The sequence below is a fragment of the Hemibagrus wyckioides genome, linkage group LG02 (assembly GCF_019097595.1).
Source record: "Hemibagrus wyckioides isolate EC202008001 linkage group LG02, SWU_Hwy_1.0, whole genome shotgun sequence".
Taxonomy (NCBI): domain Eukaryota; kingdom Metazoa; phylum Chordata; class Actinopteri; order Siluriformes; family Bagridae; genus Hemibagrus; species Hemibagrus wyckioides.
Window position 1 is genome coordinate 8,396,428 of NC_080711.1, and position 26,964 is coordinate 8,423,391.

Genomic DNA, 26,964 nt, shown 5'->3' on the forward strand with positions numbered 1-26,964 from the left:
TGTTTTTGGTATTTTCTTTTATTATAAAACCAAACAAAAATCAGAAATGCCTTTATTAGGGCAGGACAGCTTGTCTGTGGTCTTGTTCTGTATGTTCGTTATGCACCAAGCATAATGACATTTGGCTCCAGAGGGTGGAGCAGTGTAACCCCCCCCACCCCCAAGTGTGCGCGCGTTCTTTTTAGTTTTTGCACACAGTAAAATTTATAGTGAAGAAATTAGGTACAGAGATATAATTTAAACAGTGCTGAATTAATTTGTGATGTTAGTAAACCATTATAAATTAGCCTGTGTGTCTTTAAACCTGAAAGCTGAATGCTGGCCCTTTCCATATGGTAGAAGGTCTTCCAGCTTCTCTAGCTGATTATTAAACAACTCAAGGCTGGAGTGTATACAGGAAAACCCTGATAAATGAGTGGGAGAGATTGAGATTATTCATGCAGCGAAGGATTGAAGGCAAGCGAAATGTAGAGAGAGGGAAGAGAAAAGCACAGAGAAAGAAATGTAAAAGCCGGGTAGTGGGTGGTGGTCGGTTTAGGCTGAAACTCTGCCCCTGCTTAATAGGATATTGTTCGACACCCATCCTTCCCACCCTCGCACTCTCGCTCTCTTTGGGGTTACACATCTGCATCCTTTGCCTGAATTCAGTACGTGGGATTAGATATGAACACACACACACACACACACACACAGCAGTGTTGGACAGGGAAATGAAGTCCTCCTGGCGAGGTACACGTATGTGAGCGATTCTTTGGCTCATGTCAGGAGGAAATGCAGTGATCCATCTGGAGTGTCACAGAAGGCAGAACCTCGCTGATCTTTCAGACCACCACACCCAGAACAGCAGGAGAGGGCTTTAGAGATGGAGGGGGGGGAGAATGGAATATAATACTATTAAATATGTATTATTAATGTGGTTGAAATTTAAAAATATAGAATATAATATATAATAGAATATATTATATAATAGAATATAATGGCTTATTGAAGGTAGGGGATTTTCATGCAGCCAAGCAAAATATTCAAAATGATTTCATTTTCTATTAATTTTATATACGTCCTCTGAATAGATTTTATATATATAGTCTGTATACACTCACTGGTCACTTTAATAGGAACACCCATACACTTGATCCTTCCTGCATGTTTAATCAGCCAAGCATGCAACAGCAGCATTTATACATTTTAAAGTTTAGAAGAGCTTCCTCTGGTCTTTTCCCAGTTTTCACTGTCCTGTTTGTGAGCCAGTGCCCCCACGGTATGCTCAGAATTCTGTTCTTGGCTGACAGGAGCAGAACCCGATGTGGTCTCTTGCTGTTGGAGCCCATCCACCTCAAGGTTTTTGTTGCTTTGTTTGTTCTTGGATGCTTTTTTTGCTCAACATTGGTATAGAGTAGTTATTTAGGTTAACACATTCTTCCTGTCAGCTCGAACCAGTCTGCCCATTCTCCTCAGACCTCTCTCACTGATGTGCAGGTTATTTTTTTTGTTTTTATATTCCCCCTGCAGAACGTTTACCCCGCCCCCTTGGCCTTTTTGCACTATTCTTTTTCTAAAGACTGTTTTGTGTGAAAATCCCAGATCATCAGCAGTTTCTGAAATACTCAAACCTGCCCATCAGCCATGTCACGTCCGATTTACAGGGACAAGCACCTCATTCTGAAGGTTGAGGTCAGCATTAACTGAAGCTCTTGACCAGTATCTACATGAGTATACGCATTATGCTGCTGCCACATGATTGGCTGATCGGATAATTACATTGTGTGTGTACACGCGTATGTATTTGTATCATATGTGGAACTAACATGTTGAAACACCCCAGTGTACTCTCTCTTATGAGACGGAACAAAAACAGAATTCAGACTCCTCCCCAAACATGTTTTTGTGTGCATGTATTTTTCTCAGTGATTACAGAGGGAGTGTGTGTTTTCAGGAAGCACTTGGGAGTTCAGTGCGCAGGATGTTTTTTTACATTTATCCTGGAACTGAAACATGTTTCCTCTTTCACATCTTAAGCTCTTGACACACACCCTCGGTTTGACACCACTCCATGTGTTATGGCCAAGAAGAAGCTGGGGAAGGGTGTGGTGTGGTGTTAGGGGTCTGGGGTGTTTGGGGGGGGGTGTTATGTGGAGTCGTGGTGCTTGGGCAAACAAGCATTAGTGTGTGGCTTAAAAGCACATCAGCACCCATTAATTATCAAACCATGATGAAGTAAATGTTACACTAAGAGTCCATTGATTTGGACGTTGACCCATGTTTGGGAAGTTATGAGCTGGAGTGTGTGTGTGTTTTGACATGTGGGCCAAGGATTATTAGATTCTCTGTGAATAATTTAAATCTAAAGTGATTGTTCATGATTGTTTTATCTTCTGGCTTTCCAACAGCTGCTGTATGTTATGGAGTTGACAAATTCCTTTAAAATTGCTTTCAGTTTTTAATTACTTGAAAGATTTAGTATTCAAATGCTTTGAATACTAATGAGCCATTAATAATGCTCTCCTACACTGAGTAAACATTAGCAGATGCACAGCATGTTTTGCATAAACCACAGAAAAAGGGAATAAAGAAGTCATTATAATCATTTCTGTTATCTGATATTCAGCTGTATTTGATATCTTTTAAGTTCCTCTCATATTTTTGTTTTTTAGTTGAACACACAGGCTGAAGTTGAACACACAGGCTGAATCTCAAATGGCTTTGTGTTCACTATATATGCATACTACGTAGGGCGTAACGTAATGGTGGAATTTACACAGCCCAGCAGAATGTCATCCGAGAGTCAGCCTTTCAAACTGAAGGCCTCTCGTAAATGTACATGTAGTAATCAGTTTTACCTTAGAAATAGTAAATCTGGATCTTGTAAATGTAAATATTTGTTAAAAATGTACAAGAAAACAAGTGACAAGCTTGTTTTTCTGAAGACATTGGTCTTGCATCAGTCATGTGACTGTTTAGTAAACTCAAGTTTTGAAAAGACTTGGGTTATGTAACTAAAAGTCGAACCTGTGATCTATTTCGTTTTTAATATATAAATATTATAAGGTTTTAGTATTTGAGACCTCTGGTGTGTTACATTCAGCTGTGCAGTCGCGATCATTTCTAGCTGGTTGAGTGGTTAATGTGTCGGCAGGTCAACAGATATGAACTTCGAACCTTGGAAAATCTCTGTCTCTCTCTCACTCTTTCTTCTCTCTGTCCTCTAGTTGCCCTCTTCTGGTGGGCTGTAACGGGGAATCTGTAGAATTCCACAATATTTTCAGGGAAATTCCATCTAAGCACAACGGATCGTGCTGTGGTGACCAAGAGCTGCCAAATCTCTGTGCGTATCTGTTTGTGGGTGTAAATGTGTAAGCACAGGGAGAAATATAAAGGCTTCACTGTGTCGTGTGTGTGTGTGTCCTTCCTCATGCACTGTTTATAATGATCCTTATCGGATGAGCATCAGTCTTCATTCAGCCATGAAAAACAATGGAATTTAATCCTGAGCAGAACAAATGGAATTAACCATGGAAATCTGTTTATGGCCCTGGAGACTCTTTATACCCCATCCTGCTCCACTTTTCTATTCCTTTCTCTCATGGCCTGCCTCTTTCTGTCTTTCTGTTCCCCTTTCTTGCTAGTGGTGCATAGGTTTTTTTTTTTCGTGTCAGAAGGAGCAATGGCGTGTGTGTGTGTGGGGGGGGAATCCTCCTATCGTCGACGTCAGGAAATTTGACTGTAGGGTAAATGGTTGTCTTGGCAATTTTGCTGCTGGTCTTGTGATTAGGGCGCTGAAGTCACGGGGTAGACTGACCCTCTACACACACATACAGTCACACACACTGTGTGAGGACTAGCAGGGAGGGAGCAGGTGAATGAGAAGTATCTACAGAGCCTGGGAAGTGTGTGTGTGTGTGTGTGTGTGTGTGTGTGTAAGAAAGTAAATGTATTGTGGACAGATAGAACAACTTGGCTGGGGTCTCCATGGCAACACAAACCAAATTCACCCCAGACAGCATGATCCTGAAAGAAGGAAATACAGGGTGGTCGATTTATTTTTATTTATTTTTTTTTTTTTCTCTCCCCCCCACCTTCCACACACACACCCACACAAGCAAGCTTAAAAAATGTTATGGCTATTTAAAACTCGCACTGACTCCTGTGGCTAGTTTCTGGTTTACTTCTCATTCCATGCAAATCAATGAATGAAATGTTTGCGGGTATTTTTGGAGTTAAGACAAGCCAGCAGTAGCACATTTGAGTAGTTAATTTATTCTAAAAAAAAGGCTGATGTGAAGTTTACACTGCACAACAGTAAGGTGATTTGAACTGAAATGTATTGCGGTGCTATTTCTACACTTTTGCAGATATGGTATGCTCTGCAAGAAGTCGCTGGTAAAGAACATCCTGAATTGAATCGATTCGGTTTCATCACGCCCATCGTGCATATGTCATTAGGATACATTGCAAAGGCGAATTCTGCAACAAACAAACAATATATTGTGCAACCTTTTACACCACTGACAGCATTTGTATGGTATGTTGCTTGGCCTTCCCCTGGGTGTGTGTGGGTGTGTTTTTTCATTCTGGCATTCAATAAGTGCTGCCCTTTATGTTGTTTGCAGTGACCTTTTATGAATGCATTCTCACCTCCTGCCTTTCCTGATCATTTTGTCCTACACATATATTTAAGGCTATAAATCTCTCAAGCACAAATTAGCGCTTACTTTCAGCTTTGAGTGCAAGTCATCAGCAGGTTCATTTTGTTAATGAAGCAAACATGCACACTAAAAATGTTGTTTTTTTTTAAATATTTTCTACTCAACCAGCACTCCAAAGCTGAATGCAAGGAATACTTATTTTTTTCATGAAAAATTAAACCATTCCAGAGAAGTGGGTTGCTTGGTTAGAAAAGTAACTGTGTGGCTTGAGACTTTGGACTCATTGGGACACACATGAATTACTAATATACAAGTTTGCTAAGAGATCAGCTTTGTTTTTTTGATTCGTTGTCAGTAAATTGCACTCTTGTAGGCTTTATGGCACAATAGTATCACTACCCATGCCCAGTGTTGGTCCATTCCTCTTCTCACAGCACTGAGGACTGCCAAGCACTTCGACATGCTGAGATGGAAGTGCAAATCACTCAAATCTGCCACTCGAAGGGGAAGAAATGCACCAAGCTGACCCACGGTGGTCTGCCACCACGGTTTTCAGTGTGTCGTGTCACACAGCACTGGTGTTAGTTGGCCTCCGTCAGCTCTCTTCATCTTGAAACTGATGCTCCGTCGGCTTGGTGTTGGAGCCTGGGAAGAGAGAGTTCTGTGTGTGGTTGTTCAGCTTATTAAATCAGCAGGAGAAAAATAGCTGATGTGAGCAAAGGATAGGTTTTGGTTTCAGCTTCTCTACCCGGCTCTGATTGGATCCTTTTGTCAATGGAGACAAAGGTTGGGAGATGCTACATGGAATGTTACGCTTCCCACAAAAACAAACCAAAGAATTATTTTGGACCTCCTTTTTAAAGAATGCAACTAAAATTTTTAAATGAAATAGCCAAGCCTCTGGTAGTTGAAATCCTGACAGACCGTCTGATCTGGATTTAAAGCGGTAGCTAGTAAAGTTTGTTTGGCTGCATACCAAACCATTCTGTCTCGTTAAATGGAAGGGCAGAAGAGGACATGGCTCGAGAAACTCTACTTGCAGGTGGCATACTAGACACGCTGCACATGATCATATAGATGTGATTTGGGATTTTTTTTTTTTTTTTTTTTTTAATGCAATACTGGGTCTTTATTTTATTAGGAATACAGGCTACTGCCACCTGCTGGTATAGAAAGTAGGTGCAGTGTGTATGTGCTTGCTGGTTTTCATTGTTCACAGAAATGAGGTAGTGAAGAAAATTGTTGGTTAGCCTAGATTGATGCTAGCTAGTCAGCATCACCTGGATGCACCAACCCAGAACTGAGGCACTAAAATGCATCTGAGCAGATGCGGATTGGCAAATTGGTTGTACCAAGATTCAAAGTCAGTAGTACAGAGCCATAACCTTTGAGCCTCCACTGTTCCCTCATATGGTGTGTATGAGTGTTGTGAAGTCTCACTGTATTTCTTCTCCTATTTCTTTTCTGGACTGTGCACTATTTGAATTTACTGATGAAACTGGTTCATACAAGTTCAATTCTTTGCACCCGCTGATTTTACACTGGGTCTATGCTTGCTCTTTAGTAAACTGAATATTCTGTATTTTGCCCATTGCAGGAGGAGTGGGGATTGCTGCTACTCAGCTCTGTAAGACTGTGAAGGATGTCACCATCTTTGGAACCGCTTCAGCCAGTAAGCATGAGGTCATCAGCGAGGGAGGAGTCACGCACCCCATCGACTACCGCACGCGGGACTACGTAGAGGAGGTCCGCAAGGTCAACCCTAAAGGTGAACACTGATCAAATGTTTTTTGATACCCAAAAGATTCAATACTAAGGCCTAAGACCTAAAGATTAAAGCTGATCTCTCCCAACCTACTAACTTTAATCATTGCTGTAATATAAATCTTAGTTATTAGCCTGTTAGGCTGTTCACTTCAATTTAAACGATTTAATTCAACCTCAGTGCCTGAGATATATAGACCTCTAAATGTCGGTTTTAATCTAATAACTATTTTAATTGGGGGGAAAAAAATGTTTTGTGCGGATGTTCAGGAATATGCCTGTATAAACTATAAACTGCTCCATATATTACAAGAGAAATGAGATGATGAGCTTTAAAGTTACTACAGACTCATCTGGTTCACCGTAAAGGTAATAGCTAAATCTGAATGTTAACCTTCATTCTTTGATCAGCCGCTTAGACTGCTTCTAAGCTTAGTCGTTTAATTCAGTCTGGAATATGGTTTGATCATTCCCACAGATGACAAGTTTGAAATTCCAGACTTGCTCAGATGCCTGCAGTATTTAGCCCCAAAGCAAAAGCTCTGCTTTCAGGTTGAATTATGCCGAAGAAAACGAATCTGCGATCTTTCTATATTGCCCTGAAGGCTATAGCTGACATACCAGTTTAGATCATCCCAAAGGTAAAGACTGAGCTCACATTTATCTTAGCCTCAAAGGTGAAGGATAACCTACTTGTCTATATTGTTCCAAAAGGAAAACGCCAACCTGTGCCATCTAAACCTGTCCCTGCAGTTTAGAACAGGCTTAAATAATGTCCTCGCCTGGATCAGTCTCAAAGCCAACCTGCTGGTTTAGATTTATGTAATTAATACTAGCCAAGCTGCTGCTTTAATTATTATATTGTAGGTATTTGCTTTAATTATTTATAAATAAATCATTATTAATGACTAGTGTCATCATGTTCAGATGCAGAGTGCTTGGTAGTCAGGGTTATTTCAGGATTTGAGTAATAAACCATGTTTTCCGGCCTTGATCTCGCACCAGACTGCACACAGTCGAGATTAGACTGCTAGACTTATTCAGCAACAACTAAGCACCGACATGACCTAGTTTAGCCAGACTTTAGGGCCTAATGACAGAGCTGTACTCTTGCCCTAAGTGCACCATCCAAACACTGATTCAGGAAGTTCACTGAAGGCTATCGGTTCAACTTTAATGCATAAGGACCATCCTGATAAACCAGTGACTTAAGACAGTTGTAAAATTAAGAGCTTCACCGTTGCGTCTCCACCTCATGAAGTCAGTTAAAACAGGCTTTGGTGCCTTTTGTTGTTTGCATTCTGATAACTTGTCTGGTGTGTTATTTTAACCTTGAATTGTAGCGTTGCTATTCAGCTGTGTATGTGTGGGAGAGGATAAATGGGAGTGAGAATACGCCTTTGTATTTTTAAACCTGCGGGAAGATTTATGTTCTTTATCTTATCAGGAGAACGGAAGAATTCTCAACTCGTTTTTTTTTTTCCTCATCAGTGTAAATAAGATGAAAAAGCACACTAGATGAACAATGGGCATATTATTCACCTATACAAAATCTGTGTGTGTTTTTTCTCAGGTGTGGACATTGTCTTGGATCCCCTGGGTGGTTCTGACACCCATAAGGGCTACAACCTGTTGAAGCCAATGGGCAAACTCGTCAGCTATGGTGAGTCAGAAGGCACACTCACAGATCAGGATCCAATTCAGTTTGAAAAGTTGATGGTGTGAGCAGTTATTTATATTTTAAGTTGAAAGATTTTGTCATGTTTTGTCTGCTGTCTCACCCAAACCCTTATGAACCTAAACTAATCCCTATTCAACTAATCAATTTTGAAAAATTCACCCTTTTGCACCAGCATTCAGATTGCGTAGGTGTGTGTGTATGTGAAAGAATGTGTATGTGGCTTTGGGAGGAAACACTCAACAGGAAACGGTTAGCATCAGCTATCCTCTAGCCAAGCATTTTGGTCTGACTTATCCATTGTTTGGTCTGTTACTTCCACCTCGTTTGTTACTCCGACTCTATCAGCTGGTTTAACTCGAGGTTCTGGGACATTCCAGTGTTTATTTCAGCAGTACACAGAACAGACCAGGGTGAAAAGACCTGCAAATGATGAGCTAAAAGGCTGAATAGATAAATAAGAGTTAACAGAATCAATTGAATGAAGTGATAGATAAAACTCCAAACTGTAATTAATGCGCATTTAATTTACATGCATCTTCATCCCTTTTATATCAAAGAATTTTTACACCTTTCTGTGGCTGTGCTGAATGTTACTGATATGTTCAACATCATTTTGATAAACGGACTTTCATGTTATACAGACCACAGGATTAAGTCATGTGACTTGTAGTATTTACCTTTTTATAGCATTTTTCTGTGATCACCACATCTGAATCTCAATATTAATTCTGATTATTACATCAGTGTCACTAAAAATGCACCTTGCCCTTGATTTCTGTATATAATTCCATGTAAATATGGAACAGCTCAAACTTGTTTTTCTGCAAATATGAAATTACGCAGTCGTGACAAGCCTGAAATGGACTCTCGATATGTAGTAAGATATTTGCTGTATGTTGTTTTTTGCCCAAGTTGTACAACCCTGGAGTCGGCTATCTTCCATCTGCACTGCTGATCGCACCTTTAAACTTATCACTTTGGTCTCGAGAATTTCTAACCACAAGCACAAACAGTGCTGCACTTCAGCGAAACAGCTTATTGCAGCTGACAGTCGGCCATTTAATGCAAAGCGAGTGTAGGCCTCAGCTGATGGTGTAGGATAAGCATGCAGGATCAGCACGCAGTCAGCGCCTCGCTTTCTCCACGTTTCGAAACTTAATGCCAGTGACAAGTTTACTAAACAACACAGCGTTCTTGTGTCCCTTTGCTGCCCTCCCTCTCTCTCTCTCTCTCTCTCTCTTTTCCCTAGTCTTATGCTCTTTTTCTCAGTCTCTCTCGATCTCTCTCTACCCCTCCTGCTTGGGCTTATCAGCATCATGGCAGCCAAGTGGAACAATGGAGCCTCTATCTGCCCCAGAACCCGGCCTGTGTCCGAATGTAGCAGACTGGGACATGTCCAAATCTCATGCCGGCTCTGAGCCCACTTTGTGTGCGTCAAGATGAGTGTGTGTGTGTCTGAGTGTAGGGAGCAGAAACAGGGTGGGTGAGAGGGCAGATTTAGAGTACCCGAAATAATGATTGCGTAAAGCTCATTAAAAGGAAGGACGGCCGAGGAAACGTGAACGAGCCGACGAGTGGAAAAGTGCTGACAGACATGAGAACTGAGCCCTTAGGAGACATGAAGACGGCGAGAAAGTCGGGGTTACAGGGTGCAACGCTGCTAACAGACAATGCTGCGACACCAAGGAAAAGAGGCATGTAATGCGTCACTAAATGAAAAGGACTCGTGGAACAGTGGCTCGTCAGTCACTCAGAAACCCAACACACACAAGCTCTTATTCACCATACTTTCGAGAACATGCTTAGAATTCAGACCCCAAAATTCTTTCAGTAATACGCTCGCCCACGGAACACACACGCACACACTCAGGCCACAGTGGCCCCATTCATCCCAATAATCCACTTTCCAAATTAAGCGTAAAAGCAACACAATTATGAAAGCTGTGTATCACTATTTTTCTGTGCCCTCCTGGAGGCTCTGTCTTCAGGCTTCTTCACACTCCATTAAAATGTATTCTGCATGGTTAACTTAATTTTACAAAGCGTGCTTAATATTTTCAAATGTTATTTTGCGCTCGTCTCCTTTGTGGCCAGGTCAATTAAAAACAAAAAACAGTAATATTAGCTAGCTTGCTAACAAAATATGACTAATATTTTTAATTGCACAGTAGCTTAATGTGAGCTAGATTCGTATCAAGCTGTACTGGGTCCTTACTCGCCTGCTAGTAAACTGGATTTTACAATATTAGCATTAGCTAGATTATTAGTTAGCGAACATTTTTGAGAATTTGTCATTGTCTTGGACATATGAAGTTACAGTACTGCTCCATCATGGCTTTTTATTAACCATATATGAGATCAACATTAGCTAGATTTCTGAAAATGCTAGCTAGTACAGTTAAAAAGGGAAAAAAGAATTAACTACAGGGAAAAGTGTTACATTTTTGATGATAGAAAGATAACGCAAGCTTGGCTAACAATTTAGCTTGCTAACATCTGCTGTGTTTAGGTAGGTGTTTAACTTGATATACACTATATTGCCAAACGTTTTAGGACCTCTGCCTTTACATGCACATGGATGTAATATGGCCTTTTGCAGGTATAACAGCTTCAACTCTTCTGGGAAGGCTTTCCACAAGGTTTAGGAGTGTTTATGGGAATTTTTGACCATTCCTCTAGAAGGGCATTTGTGAGGTCAGGCACTGATGTTGGACGAGAAGATCTGTCTCACAGTCTCCGCTCTAGGTGTTCTCTTGGGTTGAGGTCAGGACTCTGTGCAGGCCAGTCAAGTTCCTCCACACCAAACTCACTCATCCATGTCTTTATGGACCTTGCTTTGTGCACTGGTGTGCAGTCATGTTGGAACAGGAAGGGGTCATCCCCAAACTGTTCACACAAAGTTGGGAGCATGAAATTGTCCAAAATGTCTTGGTATGCTGAAGCCTTAAGAGTTCCTTTCACTGGAACTAAAGGGCCAAGCCCAACCCCTAAAAAAAACCACACTTGAATTCAATGATTTGGAGGGGTGTCCCAAAACCTTTGCCAATATAGTGTATTAGCTGATCAGCTTTAACTTGGTAGCCTTCTGTTTCATGGTTTTCTGTTTCATGGTCATGCCCAAGCTGGCTGAAAGGTCTTTTTTTTCCTCTCGATTATGTGGAAAAAGGAGATAACACGCTTGCTTTACTCTCTCTCAGGTCATTACAGAATGTCACAAAACACACCACTGTAGATGTAGGTTATGCCTTTTTTTTTTTGGTGTAACTGATGAGTTGTCCTGCTTTCCACAGGTGCCGCCAACATGCTGTCTGGTCAGAAGAAGAACCTGTTCGCCGTGGCTAAAACCTGGTACCAGCAGTTCTCCATTCATACCCTGAGTCTGTGCCAGAACAACCGCGCCGTCTGCGGCTTCCACCTGGGCTACCTGGACTCGGAGCTCGTCACAGACGTCATGAACGAATTGCTGGGGCTGTACCAGCAGGGCAAGATCAAACCCCGCATTGACTCTACCTACCACCTCGAGCAGGTGTGTGTGTGCAATATAACAATCTATAGCATTTGTTATATTTAAAATTGTACTGTATATATTGACTGTACTGGTTCCATTACACCACAGTGCTGCTGAATTCTCAATTTAGATTGGTCAGAAGTTGCTGATTTAATGTTCTGGAACAGCATCTCTGATAGTAGTGTACCACTGTGTGTGAGAAAAGATGCTTAGGTTAAGTACAGCTGTGTGTGTGATCAGCTACATTCATTTGTTCATCTTTCATCAACGTGTCTTTCCTTTGAAGAAAAAAACGAATCTCTCTCCTCTTACCTCTCATACTCCATCATGCTCTCATCCACTGCTTATTCAGTCTGCACTCCTTTCTCCTGTTGCTATGGAGACCTTCCTCTGTGTTTGGTAAGGAGATGGTCAGACAGACACGAGTTTGGTTGCAGTAAAGCTAAGTGATCCACAGAAATCTCAAAGATAGGATGGCTTTCTAAAGGGTTTTTTGTGCTCTGTGCAGGTTTAAAACCAGGAGTCATCAACTGCAGTTCATAAGGACTCAAGTATGATTTTGAAGAATACTCTCAACAACCTACTATAAAATTGTTCAGTAACTAGTGAAACTAAAAGCGAGGGTATGTAGTTAAAAGTAAGGAATGTAGGGCTGGACTAGTTTGTGTTTTGAGAGTAAACGAGTGAGTAGAATCAGGCAGGAAATCATTCTGTCCCTCAGATTCTCTTCTTTAAAGCATCTACCCCCCCCCAACATTTTGGAATAGTGCTAAAGTTAATAGAAATATAAGCTCTATTCACAGTTTTTTCCATGTGGATCCATTAGTGGAAAGTTCCACTCACTGACCTGATGATTTTTAGATAGTGAATCTGTACTGCTGGCACAGGTGTATCAGGTCTAAACACTGTGTTGATTTATTCGACACTTCGTGCACCGTGTAGGATTTTTTTCCTATGCACGAATTGTTAATGCCGATTATGTTGATCCTTTGTCGCTTTCTGACCACGTGATGATGATGATTATGGGGTGGTTAGGGAGGTTTTTATTTTTTTAATCCTTACCATGATTTTGTTTAAAGATCTCACTAATACTGCTGGGAATGGTAGACTGGTATAGTACAGTAATATGACACCTGACCCTAAAGCTCTGGCTTTATGGTGTTGGTCTTAAGGTGGTCCATTTTCACTCATGGATGGTGCGGAGGCGGCTGATTAGTTGTGCATAGAGCCAAAAAAAAAGTCAGGATTTGTACATCTAGGGCATCTGTATAATATATAAATATTTTGTTTAACCTTTTTTATATGTAAATTTGTATGTACATTATTACAAGGGTTTTTTTTTTTCCTTTTACTCTTTCTTTCTGTCCTTTTCAAGAAAATAGATAATTTTATATTCCTGTTGCCTTTAATGTTTAGCAGTAGAAAATATTCTACCAGGCATTTTTTAAATAAATTTTTATTAAAATAATGCTTATAAAGCCTCCCCCTCTCTCACCAATGTGTAGTAGTAGTTAGTCATCAGGGTCAGGCTTTTTAGTTGCTAGGAGATGCCTCTCAGTTGCCATGGTGTCGGTTGCTGGGCGGCGTGGTGTGGGAGAGGTGAATGGCTGGAGAAGAACAGAGGAAAGAGCTGGAGACAGGAGTGGAGAGGAAGGATGTGTGGATCATGGTGTTGATTGGTTGTTTGTTTGTGCATTCATAAGGCTTTTTTTCAGTCTGCCTTAAATCTTAAGTCAGTTGTTCCTTTCTTTCTTATCTTTTAATCCCATCTTACTTTTATTTTTTTCATTGTGCGAGTGTTTGCAGTTGAGTATTAGAACAGCCGGACGGCTCACTCAATGTTCTTACCCCAGCAGATGGATCTACAAGCTGCTCTTTTTCTCCATCTCTCTCTCTCTCTCTCTCTCTCTCTCTCTCTCTCTCTCTCTGTGAGCAGGTTGGTGATGCCATGCGTAGGATGCAGGAGCGGGGCAACATCGGCAAAATCATCCTCACCACCGAGCCCATGAAGGAGGAGCCCAAGAAGGAGGAGTCCAAGAAAGACGAGAAGAAAGATGATAAGAAGAAGGAGGACAAGAAGAAGGAAGACAAGAAGAAGGATGAGGCCAAGAAGGAGGAAAAGAAGAAAGAGGAGGCCAAGAAGGAGGAGAAGAAACCTGAGGAGAAGAAACCTGAAGAGAAGAAACCTGAAGAGAAGAAACCTGAGGAGAAGAATGAAGAGGCCAAGAAAGAGGAGAATTGAGAGTTGGGCAGAAGCTAGGCAGGAAATTGGTGGCTGTGAATTGTGTTTGTCTTGGGAGTAGGGGATCATTTGTGTGTGTGTGTGTTTGTGTGTGTGAGTGTTGGGAAGTACAGCGTAGTCCAGCTCTCGGCTCAACCCCAGGCACTTACTCTGGCCTTAAATCATCATCATGCACTGAAATCTGTAATAGTTTATCCAGCCTTATATAAGTTCTCAAGTTGCTTACTAATTAATGCGTGCACACAGGAGTATACATACAAGTATACACACACGCCCATTTAACAGGGATATACCACTCTATTATGCCTCTGTTTCTCTGATGTGTTATTTTTCCTGTATTCATGCACTCTTGTACTCTGTGCTGTTACTAATCTTTAACTGCGTGCCTTTTGAGGTATGCTGGATCAGTATTACACTGCCAAATTCAGTACTCCATCACCTTTTCGTTCTTCATCCTCTCAACTGTCACACTACTAAAATCTCGAGCATTCATTCTCACCATTCTTTACCATTTCAAATTTGGCTCAACGTTTTCTTGTGTAATAGCTGCATATTCACAAAGGCTTCTGGGTAACTGCCAGGGTTGAGCAAGAGTCCTGTTGCCGTGACTACAGTATTCCATATGTTTCCTGTCCCCTTATCCCAAACCCCTACTCATCTCCCCAGTCACATCTGTTCTCCTTTTAGTGATCCTGTTCTTCTTATTGGACCAGACTCTTTGACGGAGAAGTCAATCACTGAGCCCCGCCCACATCATTCACCGAGGCACTAGGGAGGAGTCAGTGTGGTTTTGCTGAAAATCTATTAAAGCTTGGCAAAAAAATAATGATGCATTGTTTAAAAGCTTTCGATCAGAGGATCAGGTTGAAAATGAATGATGAATATGGCTGTAATGATCACTCAGGTTTTCATGAAGAATGCAGGCCAGAGAAAGGAAGGAGGCTGTGCTACAAAAATGGAAAAACACAAAGGAAACGTACGAGCATGCCATTTATAGGGTTTCATATGATTTTATATTCTGACAAAGACGCTGCAGTCTTGGCTGTAGTGGCCCGCTCATGTGTAAAATCACATCTCTATCAGACTGTACACAAATGAAATCATTAATCTGTCATCAGACATGCTGCCTGCTAGGATCTTAATGAACTCTCCTACAGAGCAGCAGTATGAAACGTCTCCCTCGACACACAGGCATGCACACACATGCGCGTTCCCGGGTGGTTGTATTAAAGCAGAGATGCTGAAGCACTCAGTTTTAGATAAACCTGGAATGCTGCTTTATTCCTGAGCCTCCTCCAGGATTCCACATTATCTGGAGCATTCCGCTCCAATCCTTATGACCGCTGGCCTGTTTCCAGAGTAATCATTGTTTTTTTTCTGATTCTCTGCCTCTCCTTTCTTTCTTTCTGTCTTTCTATCTCGCTCACTTGCGTTTTTTACCATCACTAGTTGGCATAGCAACAGGCAGTCGGCCAGCAAGTGATGACATGTTTGCCCCCACCCCCCACCCACCAATTCCAATCACTCCCATGCTCATTTACACACACTTTTCTTTTCTTTTTTTCCCCTCCCGCTTTTCCGCAATTAAATATTGTCCAAAATCTCTTTCTATGCTGATTTGACATCCATTCATGCTGCTATGTCGCAGAGTGTAACCTGGCAACCTTCCAACTCCAAAAGCCGTCAGTCAAACCCACTGACTCCTCCCTCAGTTAAATGTATGCATCTCTAGTGCTCTTCTGCCTCTTGTGGTGAAATCGATGCATTGCAGCAACGTTATTTCCCTCCCTCTGTCACTGGGTCTGGTTTTTGTTTGTTTGATGTGTGAACTGCGGTGTGTTTGTGTACAGATGTGGTTGAGAGGTTGTGTGGATGTGTGTCTCTGTCCTCAGGTCAGTTGTCAGATGAAAATGTGGTTTGGGTTTTTTTTGTTGTTGGGTTTTTTTTTTTTCTGTCTCTACCTCCCTTATGCTATGAGCTAGCACATATGAGCTAGCCTCCCCTTGCAGTTTTAACTCTAACAAACATAACTTGTAAGCGCCCTCCCCACCTCTCTCTTTCTCTCTCTCTCTCTCTCTCTCTCTCTCTCTCTCTCTCGTGAATGGCCTGTGTTTAGTTTAGTTTGGTATTATTTGCACTCTGCTTGTGAATCTTAATGCACTTCTAGAGATGGCAGTCCCATTCCCAGCCCCACTGTTCCTCAGGAGTCCTCTCCAATGCTTCTTGATGTTGGCATATACACACTTCATGCTCTCTTCCATATACATCTACATGTACTTATTTTGTATCATACACACACACACACCAGTCACGAATTGTTAGGAAGAAAAAAACATTCATCTCAACCAGTTTGTTAATCACTGAAAGCTCATCCATCGATCTATATGGAGGAGGTTACCCAGAATGCACCGGGAAGGGGGTGGCACTGCCATCCTTGCCCTAAAGAGTGACAGTGTTCTGACACGAGACCGGCAACTGGATTCTGATGCGAATTCAGTTTCGGGATCTTTCTAGTTCTTGTTTTGTTTTTTTTGTTTGTTTTTGTTTGTTTTTGTTTTTGTTTTGGTTTGTTGTGTATGGTTTTCTCCCTGTGTTCTAGTGAAAAGTGTTTCAGTTCTGAAGCACCGCGTGACCCCTGACTAACACTCCAGAGAAGGGTGTCTTTCCTCATTCTCTTACCTTTTTTGTTTTTGTTTGTTTTTTGTTTTGTTTTGTTTTTTTTGCTGTTGTTGCTGTGTTACTATTCATTTTGCGTGGTTCTAAGTTCAAGAGGCTTCGCTGCACTTCCGTTCAAATGTGAGGAATGACGTTCTGTTGATCCTGAATAAGTGTGCCAAACTGTGCTTGAGGCTCTTGCCTTCACTCCAGCTATCCTTACTACACCGAACGACAAAAGAGAAGGAACGACGAAAAACGTTGCCGGTCACTTTTAAACCGACTGGCAATTTAAAAAAAAAAAAAAAAAATTCCAAACTGATGTCGTACCTGTCGTGTGTGGTTGATCGCATCGCTGAAATTTACTGGTGCTTAAGAACTCCTGGCTTTTTCGCTAATCCATGCAAACGCTGTTTAGGTCTCACTGTGCCGACCGTTAAAAAAAACACTGGGATACCTCCGCAAAAACACAAACACACACTCACATTCACACTGCCCTCTCTGGCACACTCGGTCAGCTTTGCTCGGAATGGCTGATCTGTCAGTTAATGCTAAAAATGTTAGTGTTTACAACTCAAAAGAAAGATCAGGCCGTGCAGAACTGGACATCAGACACGACGTGTTAAGATCCGCATCAATTTGACTTGTCTGCTGTGAGAGAGAAAATAGCGGCGTAATATTTATACAAACAACAACTGCACTGTTTGGACTGGATTCTAGTAGAACCCAAGTTCCACCCGGATCTTCCATCTCATTCTCTAAGCAGAGTCGTTCTGGTCCTAGTAACTCCGGCTGGGTGACATCCACCATTTCCTCCGTCATGGTTTCGTCTGGCTGTAGAGCAAAATAAAAACTCAGCTATTCTGCAGTTCACCTCGAAGCTCAGTCCCAATAGCATTAACTTCTGCTTTATGACTGCATGCATTCTCTGGTATGAGGTTTATACATTAGCACACAGTTTGCATTTTAGCTCACTTCCCTTCTTATTCCCCCCCCAGTTCTGAGGCCCAAGATGAGCTTAGCTGCAGGTGTGCATGTCTCTGGTGGATATGGAGTTTAGCTGTGTGGATCATGGCCAGAGCGGTCGAGGTTCCAACGGAGCTGCACTGCTTCCTCTCTCCCTTTCACAGCCACTGTAACTTTCCCAGAACAGGAAACTCCCTTCAGGACCCTGTTTAGCTTTTCAGAGCAGCGTTCGAGCGTGAGAGTCAAACAGCTTGAGCTTACATTTTACCTTCTTTCTTTTTTTCCTGTTTAAACTGCGAGACCGAAATCGATAAGCGTATATTTAGCATTTTTAGATACGAGTAGATGTGCTGGTTGACAGGGTACTTACCAAATGATAAATTTAGGATTTGGTCTTAGAAATCGTACGACGTTTTTTTCCACCTTAGTTGTGGTGCCTATTATTACAGCGATTATATTTGTAAGAACCAAGATTTCTAACTAGATTCGTTAGGCATTTGTATATCAGGACCCCAAAGATTACCATGCCATGACTCACCACTGCAGTTGCTAAATAGCTTCAAACAACGATCGCTCGCCTCTCGAGCTGTATTTGTATTAATCACTCTTTCTTCCACACACGTCAGAGATGCGACAGGCTGTCTTCTTTGTTTTCCTCCGAACGCCCTCCATCAGTGTTCTCTCCAATGTATTTGAGACCCTGTGAAGGGCCGCTGCTTCTGTGCTTGACTCTGGGTTGGATCACGTGTGACTCACACAAGTGGTCAAGAGGACCGTAGAGCTCGTTTAACGCTTCTGTGTGTGATGTTACCATTATGCCTTACATGTTTTCCAGGACTAATAAAAGAGCATAACAAAAGAAATGAGCTTGTTTGGGTTATTTCTTATTTATATATATATACACACACATTGTATTGATGCAGTTAAATGTACAATTATGGGTATAAATATTTACCTCTATTTTACATGAAGGAATTATACAATTATTTAATCATGTGCTCCTCTTTTAGTTTCTGAGGTATAATCTTCTAAGGTATAAATATTACAGCAACTGTATGTCAGTAGTTATCACTTTATTAGAATTAGCATTCAGTCATCTTGTCATAGTCCTCCAGCTGTGTATATATTAAAGTTTGTTATATTAACAGCGTTTCCAGGTTTGATTAATGTTCAGATGAATTATTTTTCACTTCCCGAGTTTCTCATTAAACTCCTGGATTTCAAGCGATCACTCAAATAAGCTCTGGTTGTTACATTTTAACCAGAACCTTGATACTAGCCAAGATCATCCAGGCATGATTTTTAAAGAAGCAACACAGTGTATATTCAGTAAGGAACCCTGAGGTTCCTCAGACCCTGTTTTGAGAAGCATGCATGGGCCTGTTTATTTAAATGCACCTTATTAATGTGTCTAATGTTTTGAAACTCGGTTCATACAGCCTTTACGTTCAAGTAGTCCGATGTTAATGGGTTCAGGGAAATAGTAATCACAAATCTCGACACGGAAATTGAATGACCTTTCGTAGGGCTATAGATGGGTGTGAAAAGACTCACCATGAAATACATGGACACAGCTGGAGGCTTACAGGAAGCAAGTGGAATAAAAGTTCACGTGTGTATCATTTGAATTCATTCATGATGAATATCAATTTGATCAGTGAAAAAACTTTTTAAAAAATATTGTTTTGCATTCTACTATATTTTTACACACACTATTCTACATTGTCTTAAACCCATTTTTCCCCCCATTCATTTTTGTTCACTAATATTTTCATATAAATTATATACATAGCACTATTAGATATTCTTTCAGGTAATCAGACCTCACTGCTTAAACAGATTTAGTAGATGGAGTGTAAATCATTCTTAGATTATAAGTACAAAAACTAGCACTCGTTAGGATTTGAAAGCCATTAGAAGATGCAAACGCGTCTTTAAAAAAATATAAAATTGCAACAAAAAAAAAAGTAAATAATATACAGGAGATTACATGTGTATTTTTTGGTTGATAAAATCCTCAATACTTCTAAACAAATAAGTTGTCTCCAATATTAGTAGAGGTGGTCAATATATCTTACTAGAAATGCATGAAATCAAAAATAATTCAGCATGAAAATGGTAAGCATCGGCAGTTCAAATAAGGAACCACTATATTGTGTGCTTCCTCCTTTCCCCGTGTCTGACCATGTATAATCTTGCCATATTCCACACCGTTCTCCAACTATGAGTCCTTTTTAATATTATTGATGACTTCTCTCATGCCTGGTGCTCCTGTGCCAGCTTCCATGTCTATGACTATGTTTATTCTTCATATGCCCACCTCCCAGAGTGTGCCCATGCCTGATCATATTACTCCCATGACTTTCATGATGACTCACTTCATGACTGCTTTTCAAATGCAAGGTCTTTCTGGAGCTGCTTCTGTGTCTACCCCCATGTCCACTACCGTGCCTGCTCCTTTTGTGTTTCCCCCTTCCAGGCTTATGGGATGTGTGCCTGTTCCCATGCTGAGAACCTTTATGCTCCTGTCTTTCCGTACTTATTGGCGCGACTGAAACCGCATCATGATCTCTGTGGTTTTCAGCGAAGCAAAGAGAACAGATCAACTGGCGGTCGGTTCGACAATAGATCTCCAGTGGGATGTTGTGACGGAGACAGATATCCGTTCGAGGCTCCCTGTTAATGACTACTACAATGTGTTTTTCTCCACTGTCGGCTTTGTCGTTCCTGATCGTATGAGCCTCACAGCATGACTTGACACACTCCGAACAGAATGTGACAGTTCGCCTTTTTCGTCCAGTGCAGAACCTACAGTCCATGTTTGCAGATCCAGGGTTGCGAGGTGAGGCATCCTGCAATCTTGCCCGTTTTAATTTCTCCACCACCTCAGCAAACATGGTGTTTTCATTGAGAGCAGGCCTCTGTGTGAAGGTCTCCCTGCAATCAGGACAGCTATAGGACTCCAAGTGCTTGTCCTCATTCCAGTAATCCTCAATGCAATCCATGCAGTAGTTATGTCCACATGGAATTGTTACCGGATTCTCAAGTGGGTCCAAACAGATAGGACAGCTGAGATGGTCCAGGTCTTTGAGAGTTCTGTCAGCCATTTTATCATTAAATGTTCATCAAGTGTTATTTACGTCAGTCCAAGTGTCAGTTAAAGAGCAAAAGGAAAAGGAAAGGAACCCTCCTGGTTATATTTTGTGTGATTGGGTGTGAGATTATGAGGATAGGTATGCAGAAAACAAGTAAGGAGGTGTGGTTTATAGAACAGGTTGTTTCACCAGTTTTACGGGTATGAAACGTCAGCAAGCTACTCAAATGGTATGTATGAAGTTAAAAAAAAAGCACAGTTTTACCGTGGAAATGGATAAAGTGCAACCTGACACTAAAAAGGAAATTCCTTTCTGACACTGCTGTGTTCCAGCACTGCTTTAAGCTACACCCATAAGCATGAGTGCTCTAACAGAAGGAAATAAAAGTCATATTTGTGCAATGACGAGAAACAGAAAGAAAGAAAGATACTTGGAGCAGTGTGGATATAAAATAAACTGATGACCAAAACAGTCTGACTGGGGAATAAAGTGGGAAGAATAAGATTCTATGGTTTAAAGTTAGTGAGTGCTTTGTTACAACTTTATAAGATATAAATGATTTGAAATCACAAAATGACTTACAAACAAAATGTATTGACACTCGGGTGTTTATGGTGTTGAGATTCAAGACTTAAACTTAGATTCAAGGTTTTATCTTTCTGTAGGTAAAAAAAACAAAAAACAAACTTAAATAAAATATAATTCTAAAATAAACTCATGAAAACGTATTTGTTTTAAAAAGTATAATCTCATGTATACAAAAGGAGTTAATTTACCTTCAGTTTATACAGTGCTATATAATCTGCTCTAAACAATATTATAAAAATAATGACTTTGATCAATAAGCAATTAAGGCTATGAGAAATACTTTAATTAATACAAGAAAATGTCTTCACGGGTGTTGCACACTTCATTATGTTCTATTCATACATGTCTATGAATCAGTGATTATAACTTGAATATGCATTCTGAAACATTTTGATTTTATATCATTTTAATTACAGAAAATTAGGACTGGGGTTGCTGTTGAAGAATTTCACTTCATTTCACCTAAACCACCTCAATCCCACAAGTCCTCAATGCCTCAGCCAAGTCTTTAAGGTATGCGGAGTCAGGATATCCGTTCCTGTAGACACACAAACGAACCCATTTACAGCAACAGGATTTACCGACAACAGAATAGATATTGTCAGAAATATCAATTAATGGCATTAATAGCAATAATTGCAAGGTGGAGTGTGTGATAAATATCATACCATGACCCGTAAGGCCATTTTTATATTACACAATATGTATCAGGATATCCATCCATCCATTTTCTATACTCGCTTTATTTCTAATTAAGGTCACAGGGATCTGTTGGAGCCTATCCCAGCACACATTGGGCAAAAGGCAGGGGTACACCCTGGACAGGTCGCCAGTCCATCACAGGGCCACACATATAGACAGACAGCCACACACACACACACACACACACTCACTCCTACAGGCAATTTAGAATTACCAATTATATGTTTTTGGATTGTGGGAAGAAACCGGAGGAAACCTAAGCAGGCACAGGGAGACCATGCAAACTCCACACAGAAAGGCCATAAATATCCATGTTGTATTATTCATTATTTGTTTGTTTTGTTTGTTAATCTGTGTAAAAACTCACCCACTCTTCCCTCCTGTGGTCATGGTCTTATGAGGGATTCTGCTCCATGTTATTTTTGCTCTGCCAGTACTGTTATTTGGGCAAACAGTAAAGGTAAACCCTTGCTTAAATGCTTTCTCCAGGCATTGCAGTAAGCCCTGGCCCTTTGAAGTGAGTGGCAAATAGGCCTCAAATATACCTCCTTCGAATGGTAACCTAGGGTTAGGGTGTTCCTCCTATGTGAGGCACAAAGCAGATATGAGTAGAATAAAATGGCATTTTAATATAATTATATTTGTATAAGAAGAAAGCACTCACTCCCTGGATGCCATCAGGTATAGAGTAGGTAATTTTGACTGTCCTGTATTGCTCGTACCCTGGCAAGCTCATGACCAGCTCTGTACACTTCATGATGCCCTGAATGCCTTGTTCCCGTTTTTGTCTTGTGCCAGTTTCTTTTCTTTTGAGCTCTTCTGCATTTTGTTCTTCTTTGAGTAGATGAGCTTGCATTGCCTTTGGTGGTTTTCTGGCTGCGTTCACTTTAGAGCATACCATACACTGAGCATGAAAGTTAATACAATTGGAACACAGAAAAACACCACAGCTTGTTGGTGCACCCTTCTCTCCACACACACAAGACTCCAAGTGTTTATTGATTGGCAAGTTGGTCTGTTTCAAAGTCAGTGTTGTTGCTTTTTGGCTTTTCTGTGAGGTGAGTGATGAAGGCTTCTGCCAGTCATCCCTCAGTCCCAACAGCATTCCACTTACTTCAGGAGATTTGCCAGGTAATAGGCCCATCTTGCTTATTTCCAAATCTGAAGCCTTCTTAAGCACCTCTTTGGCAACAGGCTTTGGTGATTGCATATAAGCTACATTCCTGGACTCAGATTTGTATGCTTTTGCAAGACGTTCACTATTAGCTCTGGTCTGATCTAGACCATGGCTTTTAATTGGCATCTGGTTAGCTGACATATTGGCTTGACTTGGACCTATACTGCCCTGATGGGTGAAGCTACTGTCCAAAGATCCAGAATTAGAAAATCCACTAGAAAACAGTTCTTTTAATGTCTCACTGGCTTGAGAACACAGTGATTTGGGCCCCATCAGGATAACAGCATCCTTTGCATGCTGCAGTACAATTTTGCTGAAGTGTAAGCATATGTTCGAGCAGCATTCCTTGAACATATCATTTCCTTCAGTCACACCAAGATCTGCCAGTTGAAGGCTCTGAACACAAAAATCTAAACTAATCACATCAACTAGCTTCTGAAGCTCATGTTGACAGACTTCAACCTTGGATGATTCTGATCCCTGTAGAGTTACCATAGTCTTATTCTTGTCTACATGGCTCTCAGAAACATGTAGATCTGAGATCAGAGGTTTTAGTTCGGAGTCATGTGCCTCTTTTATATAACTCCACATCAGCGTAGGTACAGTAACTGTCCTTGATACAGTGCTGCTCGGAAGTGCATCTCCAGATGCTCTACTATTTAGGCTACTGGATCTTGGTCTTCTAAAGGAATTTGTGGTAAGACTTGACTTCTCATTGGTCCCAGTCTTTTTTGTGTCCTCTTTTTGTAGCGGTCGGCCTGAGAAACTATTCGTCCTTCTTAAGGAAGTCATAGAGGTGCTTGTAGATCCTACTGTAGTCTTGCCCAGTTTCTCAAGCCCTGTACAGGCATCTGCAGGTGTGCTGAGTGAAGTTTTGAATGCAGGTGTTACTCTGGAGGTACTTACAGAATTTGTTCTACTAACTATGTTTGAGGCCTGACCACTGTTTTTTAATGTACATGTAGAGGACATTGGGTCCATCTTCTGAAACAAGATATCTCCTTCTACATTATTTACACCAGTGACTTTGAAAGCACCAACTTGAGAAGCTCTGTTCTGGTCACTATTGACTGTACCCGCTGTACCAAGGGAGGAATATGATGCCAGTGGTAACATGTTAATGCCTTTGGTCAAATCTTGACGCTCTCTAGTTCTCCCTCGTTCTAAAGTGCCAAACCCCAGTAAGCCCATATCAGAGTTTTTAAATCGAGCAGCCAGTTTGTATTCCTCCCCAGTCCTTACTCTTCTCTCAGCATCAGAGACTCTCATTTTAGGGGTCATTGTACTGGATTCACTACTTGTTCTGGCAGTTTGCATTGTCTCTGATTCAGAGGTTGGGGAATAAGAGTAAGAGGGAGATAATGAAAGTGAGGTGTCTTGCTTTGCTTTCAAGTTCTCATAAGATGAACCAAACAGGAGGATCTGTTTGGCCTGAGAGACCTCACTGCTTTCACCTACAATATAAACGTGGGTTTGATCATAGCTGAGCATCACTTTGGGCAGTAATGACTCTAAGTTTTTGAATGCTGCAGTTTCTTCTCCGTGCAGGTTAAGGGCACTTCTTGGAATCTGAGCTCTTCTCAAATTACTCTCTACCTGCTGGTAAAGCTGACTCAGCTCCTTGAGGGCATGGTTCATGTGCATTTCTGCTTTTGACCCACTCTTAAATTTTGCATTGGATTGCAAGTACAGTGTGGTGACTCCTGCAGTTGTGACATCAACCACATGCACACCATGGTTTCGCAATATACCCTTGTACTCCTCACTTCTGCTACATAGATATGCAAATGCATCTGCTTCCATGATTAGAGAGAGAGCCTCCACTTCTACTGCATCTACCCAGCTTTTTATCTTCTCATCAGAGCATGTTTGTGCTTGTGGTAGTTTTGCACTGTTCACTTTTGGACGTGATTCCTGATGCAAAGAAACATCTCCACTAAAGTGGAGTCCATGGGGTTGGTTTGGAGAGTTGTCTTTTCTTTTCTGATGTGAATGGACTTTATCGCTTTCTTGTTCAAAGAACAAACCTTCTTCACTTGGAGGTTCAAGAAGCTCTTTCAAGTTAGATACAACATCACTGACCTCAGAATAAGGTCCCTTTATGGTGCAAAGCCTCTGAGGCTTAATGTAATGGATATCAAGGCCAGGGAATTTTTCAGTGATTGTTTTTATTCTCTCTTCACCCAGAGGCAAGTAGTTGCAGTCTATGGTCACAGACATATCACGGATTACCTGGAGAGAGATTTATAAGAATAAAGAAACATGAAAACATGAGAAACATAAACATAAGACTGCAATTATCTTTCTAAATTTAAGAAAAAGCCACTATATCCTGAATATTTAATTTATGCTTGTTTGTCCTCCTTGCATACCCTGTTCAGATGCAGTGACTCCTGCCATGGAAAACTCAGAGAAAGTTCATACGTCTTGCCATCCACCTCTAAAACATGTGGTCTACAACCGTACACATTGAGAGCAACTGTAGGAAAAGAGAAAAGAACATATTAAGCAAATATGTAAAAGATATATTCTTTTTTGACAGTCTTAGGGCCATGAATTTGCATTTTTCACCAAATCAGGTTACTGTGAATTAAAATGAACCAAAGCTTATTAGGACTCATTCACTTAAAGTCACAAAATTATGTGGCATAAGAGAAATAAAACAGTATTTATAGACATATTCTTTTATTTGAATATTTGTCTGGGTCAGTGGTATTTAAATATATATATATATATATATATATATATATATATATATATATATATATATATATATATATATATATATATACATGGGCCAGCATAAGGATTGAGCGAGTTTGACAAGGACCAGATTCTAATGGCTAGATAACTGAGCATCTCCAAAACTGCAGCTCTTGTGGGGGTGTTCCCGGCCTGCAGTGGTCAGTATCTATCAAATATGGTCCATTGAAGGAACAGTGGTGAACCGGAGACAGGGTCATGGGCGGCCAAGGCTCACTGATGCACGTGGGGAGTGAAGGCTGGCCCGTGTGATCCGATTTAACAGACGAGCTACTGTTACTACAAATTGCTGAAGAAGTTAATGCTGGTTCTGATAGAAAGGTGTCAGAATATACAGTGCATGACGAGGCAGCAAAAGGGGGACCGACACCAATATTAGGCAGGTGGTCATAATTTTATGCCTGATCGGTGTATGTTTGTGGTTTTTAACCCAAACACAATATGCATTTAAGTCTTCACCATATTTCAGTACCTTAATAAAGCTGAAAAGTCATAAAATTCAGTTTAGGGTCTATTTCTTTATTCCAAATGAACTAAGAACGATCCTAAAATGGTTTTTAATCCCTCTTATTACTCGCACACACTCTTTTTTACAAAGAAAGAGGGAGAGACCTCTGCTGTCTTCAAAGGTGATGATGGCACACGGATCTGTAGCTTTAATGCTGATTGATGATATCTCTCCTCCGCCATTGCGCTCGCGCAGAAAATGGATCAGAAGTTTATCTTCCAGTCGCTCGTGCTCCATGTCGGAGGGAAGCCCGCGAACGCACACCGTGTGTCCCATTTCCGCCATCTTCTGGAGAACTGAGATGTGAAAAAATAAGACGTGGGGACGGATTATTATTATATTACATTAGCCTATTTTGTTATATTGTAATTGCAGATATTATTAAATAACGGGCTGCGGTTGAAACACTGAAACACAACATCCATTTTAAACGTCAGAATGAAATGCAAGGGAAAAAAAGCATCGAATATGCGCCAAAGTTGCAACAGGAAGTTAGGTTCTCAGTTATACCTTCGTGTCAAGATGATCTAAATTAGATTATTAACCGGTTCCTGGGGTAAATACAGGTCGATCAGATGTCCTCCGTTTCGTTATCTTGCCACTGTGTAGCATTGTTTGCATGTTATTAGTCCCACGCCTGTTCAAGTCCTGTATTCTGTGTGTGTGTGTGTG

The 26,964-nt window shown here is 41.0% G+C and overlaps 3 protein-coding genes across 3 annotated transcripts in view; 1 reads left to right on the plus strand and 2 right to left on the minus strand.

The window, feature by feature from the left end:
• Nucleotides 1-18,322, plus strand: part of vat1 (vesicle amine transport 1) — a 34,477-nt gene extending 16,155 nt beyond the window's left edge. Inside the window, exons 3-6 of the mRNA XM_058416079.1 lie at nucleotides 6,241-6,411; nucleotides 7,981-8,070; nucleotides 11,379-11,614; nucleotides 13,533-18,322. Coding sequence (XP_058272062.1) covers nucleotides 6,241-6,411; nucleotides 7,981-8,070; nucleotides 11,379-11,614; nucleotides 13,533-13,838 — 803 coding nt within the window. The 3' untranslated portion in view covers nucleotides 13,839-18,322. The remainder of the gene's footprint in view (nucleotides 1-6,240; nucleotides 6,412-7,980; nucleotides 8,071-11,378; nucleotides 11,615-13,532) is intronic.
• Nucleotides 18,323-18,519: 197 nt separating this feature from the next.
• On the minus strand, nucleotides 18,520-21,038 carry si:busm1-163l24.4 (uncharacterized protein LOC368754 homolog). The gene has a single exon (XM_058416112.1). The coding sequence runs from the start codon at nucleotides 20,564-20,566 to the stop codon at nucleotides 19,700-19,702; it is 867 nt and encodes a 288-aa protein (XP_058272095.1). The 5' UTR covers nucleotides 20,567-21,038; the 3' UTR covers nucleotides 18,520-19,699.
• A 314-nt stretch (nucleotides 21,039-21,352) lies between these two features.
• Nucleotides 21,353-26,964, minus strand: si:busm1-163l24.3 (uncharacterized). Its single transcript, XM_058416068.1, has 6 exons — nucleotides 26,803-26,964; nucleotides 26,397-26,588; nucleotides 25,394-25,500; nucleotides 22,509-25,253; nucleotides 22,212-22,426; nucleotides 21,353-21,680 (listed from the first exon to the last, which is right to left on the minus strand). The coding sequence occupies exons 2-6, from the start codon at nucleotides 26,575-26,577 to the stop codon at nucleotides 21,605-21,607; spliced, it is 3,324 nt and encodes a 1,107-aa protein (XP_058272051.1). The 5' UTR covers nucleotides 26,578-26,588; nucleotides 26,803-26,964; the 3' UTR covers nucleotides 21,353-21,604.